Below are 10234 nucleotides of genomic sequence, written 5' to 3'. Positions count from 1 at the left end.
TTTTTATAAACGGAAAACATGATTTTATAGCCTTAATGCTAAATGTAGTAAGTCATCCTTAATCTATCACACGTTTGATTAGGATCAAAGGTTGCTTCTCTGACCAAGGTTACGTCTCATAACATGTTGCAAATCTGATGCATCATGATTAACAGGTTTTAACTTTTTTTTTCTTTCACACACACACACCGAAAGAAAAAGTTACGGTTTGATCTCGTTGACCCCTCTGAGCGTCATGTGAATAATTAAAGCAAATGCAGGAGATATAAAAGAGAGGCAAACTTTCACCATCCATTCTTATCTTCGACAAGAAGAGTAAAGGTAAGATCAAATTTCTATTCTTTTAGAAAGTGAGATCTTAGTGTAGCCTAACTTTAGAATAAGCCATTAGATTATATATGTACTTCAAAACCAGTCCTGTTCATTTCCTTCAACAACGTTCAAGCTCCACAATAGTGCAAGTTCCAATAATTTAGGACATTTACTTCGAATAACATTACTGAATATCGCATTTCATGTCCAAAAATAGGCTTGCAGATTTAGTATCTAGAATCCAGTTAGCGTGTACTTATGCAAGTGTTAAAAGATTCTCTGCTCTGTAACGTATAAAATATTGCCAAATTTTGTTTTTACAGCTAGAATTTTATCTTCATTATTTACAAGTTATCAATAGAAAATGCTTTAAATGCTATGTCTAATTCTTTTCTCAGGCTCTGCTATAATGAATTCTATTTTAATCTAAAAATTGCCATGTGTTACCTAAAATGTTATAGAATTAAGAATAATACGAAAAATTTATTTTCCATTACCTACCCGTATTTAAAATTCTTTCATTTTGATGCTGCTGCATTCTGTTTAGTTAGTTAGAATAATTTTACAGATTTGCAAAAACAATTTTCATGAACATTTTAAGATTTTTATAAACAGATGCTAATTAAAAGCAAACAATATTCTTTATGACAATTTTAGAATTCATTTGGTGATATCTTTACAAAAGCAAGTTTTGCGGCGATTTTCTTCTTCCATTCTGAAATAACACTTAATATCGCTAACATTAGTTAAAATTTTCTTAGATATTACTTGAAATTTCAAAGCGGATTTCACCTTGCTGAATTCATGTGTTTCTGAAAATCTATTCTATTGAACAATTTGTTAATACGTACAGGTGTGAATTCAGAATGCTGCAAAACATTGTAAGCAATATCCTTTTTGTATTTACCCAAACATTTGTTTCGAATTCATATAATTTTTTTTTTTTTGAATAATGAGTAAATTTATTTCGAAATTATATTGCTTTATTCTTTTATTGTGTTTCAAAACTTCTCAAATAAGCTAGTATATTAATATACTGTTGTTAAAGCTGATTTTGACCATTCTTCTAAATGAATCTAATAAGTAATCTTTCAGAGTTTGTTTTAGTTTTCTACATAAATAAAAAGGTACTTCAAACAAATATTCTTAAAAATTACCCATTCTTTAATATTAAACCATCTTAATTCAAGGATAAAGACCTCCTCCCCCAAAAAAGTAGATTCTAGCTTACAGATCTTAATCAAGGAGGAATTCCCCTTTAGACAGGGATTTTATAGTTCTAGTGGGAAATCAAATAACCTTTTATTTAGCTGTTAAATAGTGAATTTCAGTTTATGAATAAAAAAAAAAAAAAAAACTACTTTTATTCAGGTTTTGGTATTTATCAACATTCTCGACACTTTCGGTTATTTAATTTGAAAATAATCTAAATAATTAAAAAATACTCTTTAGAAGTAATCTAAACCTAAATAAATGTTTTGGAAACAGACTGGTAGTGAGTAGTGAAAGGGATGTATAGGGCAAAACAGGCTGAGAACCACTAGACCAATTATCCCTTTGTCATAAATATGAAAAAAAATTTAGCCTATCTCTTTTTTGAAGGAAAATACATTTATTCACATGGTTAAAAATTGAAAAAGCAATTAATAGCACGTAATAATTTCAGCAAGCTAGGCTAATCACAATTTTTAATAGTATATCTCTATATTAAAACATAATTTGCAGCGTTTTATCGTATTTCGCTCAATACAATCTTGTATACAGAATTTACCCACCCAGCCGGAAATAGTGGTTAGAGACTCCGTCTGCCGTACCAAAGACCCGGTTTCGAATTACCAGAGAATACATGAATGTTTGTAAATGGATGGTGTTTGTGTGGCGCGGACACTCAAAAAATGAGGCGAGCCTTTCGAAACGTTCGTAGTAGGGAAAGGGTGGGAGACCCTCGGACTCGTTCCCCCATTCTCCTTCAAAACTGGGAGCAAAACGGTCCAAAATCCTACTACCACGTGTTTCGTGGCCATGGCTCCTGCTAACGACATGCTCAATCTTGCCTTCTTGCCACGATGAATTTCGTCGGCTTGATCTGATATCGGACAAGCGAGATCAGTCACCACAGCAACACAGAGCTTATTAAATTCTAAGCTAATATTACTTCTAATGTTTTGTAAATTCTAAGCAAACGCTATCTTGCTTTGATTTAACTACAGTAAATTTAATAATGTTACTGAGGAAATTTAGTAACATATTTTCCTAAAAATCTGCGAACGTACACAAAAGTAAAGTTATTAAACTGGTCAACTATTTTGCGCAACATATTGAATTTTAAGCTTGATAAGAAATTAGAAACTTTTTCAATCTTAATTAATTAGTTACTCAAAATATTTGCAAATAAATCGCGTTTTTCTACAATTACAATACTTTCTTTTTTCTTTACAGTTTCGCCATTTCTAAACAAAAGGCATTATCATGAAGTTCCTTATTTTAAGTAAGTTTTATTCATACATAATAAAATATTTTTTTGGTTTATAATGTTTAAAATAACAAATATAGATTCAAAATTATTTTTTAATATGTTTGTTTTTTATTCTTTTATTGCAGGTGGTATACTCTTAGCTGCAGCGTACGCAGCTCCAAAGGTAAATATAGCTTAAAATTCGGTTCAAATGTAGCTTTAAATTAACGTAAATATCATTAGCGTTATCAAAAAGAATAGTATTGCAACAAGTCATTTAGCTACGTTTAGCAAGTTTAAAATACAAGCTACTTTTAAATATATACCATATCATACGCCTACAAACAGGAATTAAAGATTGTATTTGGCATTAACATATATAAATGACGTATCGTATATATAAGTAATGGTATTTTACTTTAACACATATATTCTAACTCAACTAATTGCTTTTATAGGACATTTTAGTTCGTAGAATTAACATATATTTCAAGCATGTAACGGAAAACAAATTAGCGTCAGATATTGTTTGAACGTCTGAATATTAAAAACTTTAATGGATAGTTTTAGTTTATGATATTTAATAAAATTTTACAAATATATTACAGAAATTTTAAAAAAGAATATTTTTATCGAATGCTGCTGAACTAAATGATTAGACCAAGTAATACATTTTGAAATTCAGGCGACATTTTCCAGGATAAATTTTCTGTGAATTCTCGAAAGCGAAATTAGATTAACAGTTATCCCTTTACGTCTCTTCGACAAACTATATTTTACGACTCATCATTTCGAAAATTTGGTGCATATTTGTTCTCAAAGATAAAGGCTGCAAGTTGTGAAATTACTTCTAAAATAATATAATGAACAATGTAGTTGTAATATTTCGTGGAAGCTAACTGAATGAACGAACCTAAATTGCTTCTCGTAATTTTGAACCTTCATGAGAAGTTTCATTCGATTGAATTTAAAAGGCTAACGTAACGTTAGTTGGATTCTTTTAACATTAAAAAAAAAAAAAAAAAAAAAAAAAAAAAAAAAAAAAAATGAGCAATAAGATAGGAAGTTGCAGTACATCTTAATATTTTTTTCGGTAATTACAAACCATTGAAGATAGTCTAAAATAAGTTAATTTAAAAGATATTTCATCTTTTGAAAGTTTGTGAAAGAAAATCAGCTCATAAATAATTATTTCTCAGTTATTCATTCTAATTTCATATAAAAGTTATATAAAAGTTATAAAGAACCTATAGAAATTTGTTATTCCATATTATTATTTAGTTTTGATTTTCTCGTAAAGTAAAACGGCTTCTTTTTCAGAGAGCAAAACGTGAGGCTTACGCTCTCCCTGATGGTGCTGACCTTTTAGTAGGACCAATTAAAACAACATTCTCTTGCTTTAACGATGGTTATTTCGCCGATATTGACAACAACTGCCAAATCTTCCACGTCTGCCACTCTGTCCAGGCAGAGGATGGTTCAAAGGAGACTCAGCAGTGGTCCTTCATTTGTGGTAACCAGACCATCTTCAACCAACTCACATTAAGTTGCGCTGATCCTGAAGAGGCTGTACCCTGTCCGGATGCTCCAAGCTTCTACAGCATCAATGAAAGGATTAATGCTGAAGATCCCAACCTCTACTTTTTGACAGAAGAAGACATAATAAGAGCAGAAGCTTTATTGTACAAGAACAGGAATTAGGGAAATTACATCTAATAGAAGGCCGGTCTATACTTTGGACTTAAATGATAAGAAGAAAGGGGTCTGAAGAGAGAGACATCTGGTGTGGTTCGAAAAGATACGGTGAATGCTTTTGCAACAATTCAGGGGCTTCTTTGGATATTTTTAATTCTTTCGTTTACCTGAAACTTTGGATCTTTGCACAAGTTACTCCTTCTGTTTCGTATGGCTAAGTTATTTATATTTCATATAGCATCTTAATCTTACCTGCTATTTTTCTTCCAGAAAAAAAAAATCTGCTTTGTATTAACATTTGGTGTTCTTTATAATTAACTGATTATGTTTCTGGACTCCTTGTAATGGCATGCAGATAAGCTTTCTGAAATCATCGCGCTATTTCTCCAAAGCCTGCCCTTTAAATTGCATCTTGCAGCTGTCTGTCGGTTTTCGCTTTTTCACGAATGACACTGTTTTCAAACATAAACGACGAAGACTTTTGCTTCTCAAGACACATTTCTCTTGCCATTTATTGAATTAGAGAAATATATCTTACTCTTTTTATGTAGTGTAATTGTTTAGTGTACTTGTTTTATTTAGCAAATTATTTAGATTCTTATATTTGTAAAATAGTAACTGTGATGTCTGTAGATTCGTGTCAGAATTTCCACGCTTTGCTATAATCCATAAATAAAACTATTTGGGCAATTTATACCTGTTTCGTTTCTTGTATATTTGAAGTCTTACACTTTTTTTAAACATGCATGGCATTATCTTTATAATTTACTAATATTTTAATTAACAGAAAAGAAAATTTAGAAAAAAAGAAAATTTAAAAAATAACCTGAAATTTTTCAGGTTTTATATTGCGTCCAAAGAAACATTTTACATTGTAGTGTGTCTTACCTTTATTTATTAAATATCATGTTCTTTGCACTTAAACCATAAAAGTGAGTTCACCAATAATATCCAAAAATAATTTTAAAATGGGGTACCTTTAGAATTTCCGATACACAGTCTCGCGCGCTGAAATTGTTTTTTCCCATACAGTTTTGCCATTTATTGCTTTGAAATCGTTGTGGTTGTTAATTATAAAGTCGTTAAAAATTTTACAAAATATGAAATCGATAATAAGAAAGATTTCCAATTAGGGCTGCCAGATGCCCATATTCAGTGGAAGATTACGTTATTCAAAATTTGGTGTCTGTATAGGTACCACAATGCGAGAAACATACATGCATGCATTCATACTCTTCATTATTTAATTTCTTTAAATATAACACAGGGTAATAATATTTGGGGGCAACAATTTGAAAAGTGAACATACATTTATAGTGAGCCAACGCAAAACGCCAAAAGGAAATTAATAGCCCTTCTGGGCTAATGCCCTTTGGCCTAAAAAGGAATCGCTTAATGCAAAAAATATTATGATTAAACCTGAAGATTTGAAGTTTCATGTTAATTAACCAATTATTTTTTTATTTTAACTGTGCATTCACTTTTTTTAAGCTCCCAGCTAATTAACCAATTTACCTACCAGGATGTAAATTTAATTAATCTATTAAGCGTAGAGCCCTTGAATTGGAATGAAAGCCTTTGCAGATGCCGTCAGTCTATTACTTAATTAGTCCGTGACTAAATTAATTAAATCAGCTTTAGCTTTGCTACCCATAGCTGCTTCGAGTAAGATTTAGAGTTGAACCAAAGTTTAGTAGCCGCATTTTAATATGTATTTAATATTTTAATTTTACTCGAACAATTTTTCCTAAAATTCCCGCAAGCTGGGCAGACTTGACATTTTCGTTTGTTTGGTTACTGAATAGTTCGTCTGTTTTAGCTTTGCTGAAATTTGAAATTTTAGCAGAAACTAAGAAAGAGCATGTCCGCTGTAAAAAGGTTCGTCGGAGAAGAAATGCCGGAAAATTTTGATGCTTTAGATCTCTGAATTCTTGTGTAATTCTACACATTTTTTTTTTCTATTTTTATAAAGTAGTTACTATTGAAACTCTTTATGTGTTATAATTTTCGCTATTGATCCCACTAGGTTTTGTAAATACATACATATTTAAAAAAGAGTGAAACGGAAATGAAAAAAAAAAAAAAAAAAAAATGTGAGCGAAAGAAATGCACTTCATCTTCAGTTCACCTCCTAATCTCAGATACATATTACCTGTATTAAAATCTTCTGATACTTTAAATTTCAAAGTTATGTGTCACCTCTTATAAGATTTTATGTCTCATGAAATGCCTCAACATATTTGAGAGAGCAAAGTAATCACTAGTTTTCTTCAAATGAAGATGATATCACGCCTGCATATTGATTTTTTGACATAGTTACTGTTCGCGCCTGCGCATCTGTAATGTAATCCACGCATGCGCGTCTGTAATGTGATCATCAAACGAGTTTGAGAATCACCATCGACGGTGTAAGAGGGCTGGTCACAGCTATGAGTTAATTGTAATTAATTATGAGAATTAATAAAGAATCGAACCAGCGAATTTATTTAGTGAGTGTTATTTGGGACGAGACCCAAACATATCTGGTCGTAGTCGACCGGAGCGTGAGTAAATAGTGTTTCGTTTTTGAGAACACAGGAGTGTTTGTGTTTGCCAGTATTCGCAGCTTGTTCTTTTCAACGAATATCGCTGATTTGGGATAAGGATATTCATCAAAAGTGAATCACTGCAGAGGTAAGTGATTCCTCTCTTGTTAATTCTGTACATTCTGTGCTTGTTTTGTTATAAATAACAATGTTATTTAAGGGTGCTAAAAAGAAGATTTAAGGCTTATTGCCTTAGAAATAAATCTAAATGTTGACGAAAAAATGACTATAGCAGATTTGACTGATATTATTGAGAATAGTGAAATTTTTAAAACTAAACAAGATTTAGTAAAAGAGATAGCAAACTCTATTATCGAAAATAGAAAACAGGAAGAGCAAAAACTTGTCGAGTTAGAAAAATTAAAACTTGAGAGATCAAAGAATGAGTTAGAGTTGGCTAAGCTTAAAGCAGAAACTAAACTTGATGGTGTAAGCGAAACCGAAACAAAATCAGAGTCACTAGATCAATTAATAAAAAGTATCAGAACCTTAACTGTAAAAATTCCTATACGGCCTGAGAGTTGGGGATTTTTCTTTTCGTCATTAGAACGAGCGTTTATTACAAAAAATGTTTTGGAGGACTATAAAGCAGAAATTCTGTTAAATCTGTTAGGAGACAAAGCTTCGAATATAATAACTTATTTACATGATAAGGATATCGCGAATTATGAAAGAGTAAAAGAAGTAGTTCTGAAGGAGTTTCAGCCAACACCATATTCGTGTTTAGAAAACTTTAGAAAAACTGTTAAACAACCACATGAAACTCATGTGCAGTTTGCTTCTCGCTTAACAACTACCTGGGATTATTATTTAAAATTAAGGAAGGTAACTGACTTCGAGACCCTCAAACAACTAATAGTTTCAGATAGGTTATACCAATCTTTAGATGCGGGAACAGCTTCTCACATTGCTGTGAGGCAAGGTGATTCATGGTTTTCACCTAATGAGTTAGGTAAAGAAATAGATTTATATTTCACGTCACGAGGAAAACCTCTTACTGAGAATTCTCATGTTAATCGTAAGTATAATAGCTCAAAAATTGTAGCTAAAGTGTTTTTATCAGATGTTAAAACAGAGAACTGTATTTTATGCCACGAGAATCACGGATTGGCAAAACGCCCATCGTATTTAAAATTACCGGTACAAGAAAGAGTACAGGTTGTGAAATCTAATAAATTATGTTTTAACTGTCTACATATGCATTCAGTATCAAATTGCCCATCGAAATATTCTTGTTTTTGTCAAAAACGGCACCACAAAACTATTCAATTTCCGAAAGCAAATAATATCGTAAAGGAGAAAGAATGTTCTTCATCGGAACAAAATAAAAACAAAACAAATGTATCTGACTGCAACGTTCCCAAACGAGATGACTCATCGACGTTGAATGTTAATACGCAGGAGTTCGTTCAAAAGGCATTTATTAGCAATTATTCGAATAAACAGAGTACAGTTCTGCTTTCAACAGTCGTATGTTTTCTAATTGATAACGAGGGAAAAAAACACAGAGTGAAGTGTCTGTTGGACTGGGGCAGTATGTCGAACTTTTTGACACGGAATCTTATTGAGCATTTGCAGTTAGAGAAAGAAAAAACAAACATTTCCGTTTCGGGAATAAATGATGCTACTTTAACAATAAAGCATAAAATTAATGCTTCGATATGCAATAAAGAAAGAACTTTTATAAAGAATTTGGACTTTTTAGTAATTCCAAAAATAACTGCTGATTTAACACCTTCGCGCAAAATTAAAATTTCAGTGCAAGATCTTCCTAATTTAAAATTAGCAGATGAAGGATTTAATGTTCCAGAAAGGGTAGATATGTTGTTGGGAGCGGGAGTTTTTTTATGAACTTTTGAAACCGAGTCAAATTCGAATGAATAATCCTGATCTTATTTTTCAAGATACAGTTTTTGGTTTTATCGTGTCTGGAAGTATTCCAACAGAGACTGAAAACAGGGTTCATTGTGGGTTGATAAAGGAAGAAGACAACTTAGATAAAACTCTTAGAAAATTTTGGGAATTAGAAAATATTGAAACTGATAAACCCAAAAACAAGGAATTTTTAATTTGTGAGAAACATTTCGTAGAAAATTATACACGAGATAAAACCGGTAGGTACATTGTTAAAATGCCATTAAAGGAGGATCCGGACACTTTAGGAAGTTCTAAACAAATTGCAACGAGTAAATTAAATTCCTTATAGTAAAGAATCCGCTTAGTAAAGAATCCCGAATATTTAAAATTATATTCAGATTTTTTAAAAGAATATCAACAGTTAGGACATATGGTTGAGGTGAGTGAAAGCGAGGAGGAACGAGGTTCATATTACATTCCTCATATTGGAGTATATAGGGGAGAAGAGAAAAGTAAGTCGACTCCCTTGAGGGTAGTATTTAACGCTTCTTCTTTGACAACCAAAGGAAACTCTCTAAATTCTATACAGTATAATTGAGGTGTGATACAAGATGATTTATTCTCAATTATGCTGAGATTCAGGAAATATATTTTTGCTTTCACTGCTGATATACAAAAGATGTATCGAGCTATTTCTATCCATCCAGACCAGTGGAAGTTGCAAAGGATTTTATGGAAAGAAGGCATTGATAAGCCAGTTAAAAACTTTGAAATAACTACTGTAACCTATGGAACTGTGAGTGCACCATTTTTAGCAATGAGAACACTTGTACAGCTGTCAAAGGACGAAGGAGATAAATTTCCTTTAGCAGCACCTGTACTGAGAGAAGACATGTACATGGACGATATTCTATCTGGAGCTGAGTCGCTAAGTTCTGCGTTAGAACTTCAAAATCAATTAATAGGCATTTTGAAGAGTGGAGGCATGTTACTCCATAAGTGGTGTAGTAATGCTACTGAACTGTGTTAAACAAACGACAAAACATATCCCTTTGGTAAATCAGAAGAATCTAAAGCATTAGGTATTTTATGGAAGTCAAAAGGAGATTGTTTGAGCTTCAACGTTAAAATCGAAGACAGCGTAAAGGTTACGAAACGGCAAGTGTTATCCGTCATATCTCACATCTTTGACCCATTGGGTATAATTTCTCCAGTTATAATTGTAGCAAAAATATTTATGCAGAAATTATGGCTGTTAAAATTGAGCTGGAATGATGTTTTGCCAGAAAAGGGAGCTAAAGAATGGAAAGAATTCTCCACTACCTTGCAG

At 31.9% G+C, this 10234-nt stretch overlaps 1 protein-coding gene across 1 annotated transcript; it reads left to right on the top strand.

The window, feature by feature from the left end:
- Positions 1-255: 255 nt before the first annotated feature.
- LOC118193148 (uncharacterized) lies at positions 256-5156 on the top strand. The gene is made up of 4 exons (XM_085811822.1): positions 256-321; positions 2752-2800; positions 2914-2951; positions 4088-5156. The coding sequence occupies exons 2-4, from the start codon at positions 2782-2784 to the stop codon at positions 4466-4468; spliced, it is 438 nt and encodes a 145-aa protein (XP_085667948.1). The 5' UTR covers positions 256-321; positions 2752-2781; the 3' UTR covers positions 4469-5156.
- The last annotated feature ends 5078 nt before the right edge of the window (positions 5157-10234 follow it).

This window comes from Stegodyphus dumicola, chromosome 1 (assembly GCF_044657685.1).
Source record: "Stegodyphus dumicola isolate Sdum_Otavi_A_Nest chromosome 1, ASM4465768v1".
Lineage (NCBI taxonomy): Eukaryota > Metazoa > Arthropoda > Arachnida > Araneae > Eresidae > Stegodyphus > Stegodyphus dumicola.
This window is presented reverse-complemented; position numbering and strand designations above follow the sequence as displayed.

Excerpts from the sequence above, each read along its gene's own strand:
- LOC118193148 (XM_085811822.1), top strand. Across the intron at positions 2,952-4,087 it reads CAGCGTACGCAGCTCCAAAG|AGAGCAAAACGTGAGGCTTA; the intron begins GTAAATATAGCT and ends CTTCTTTTTCAG.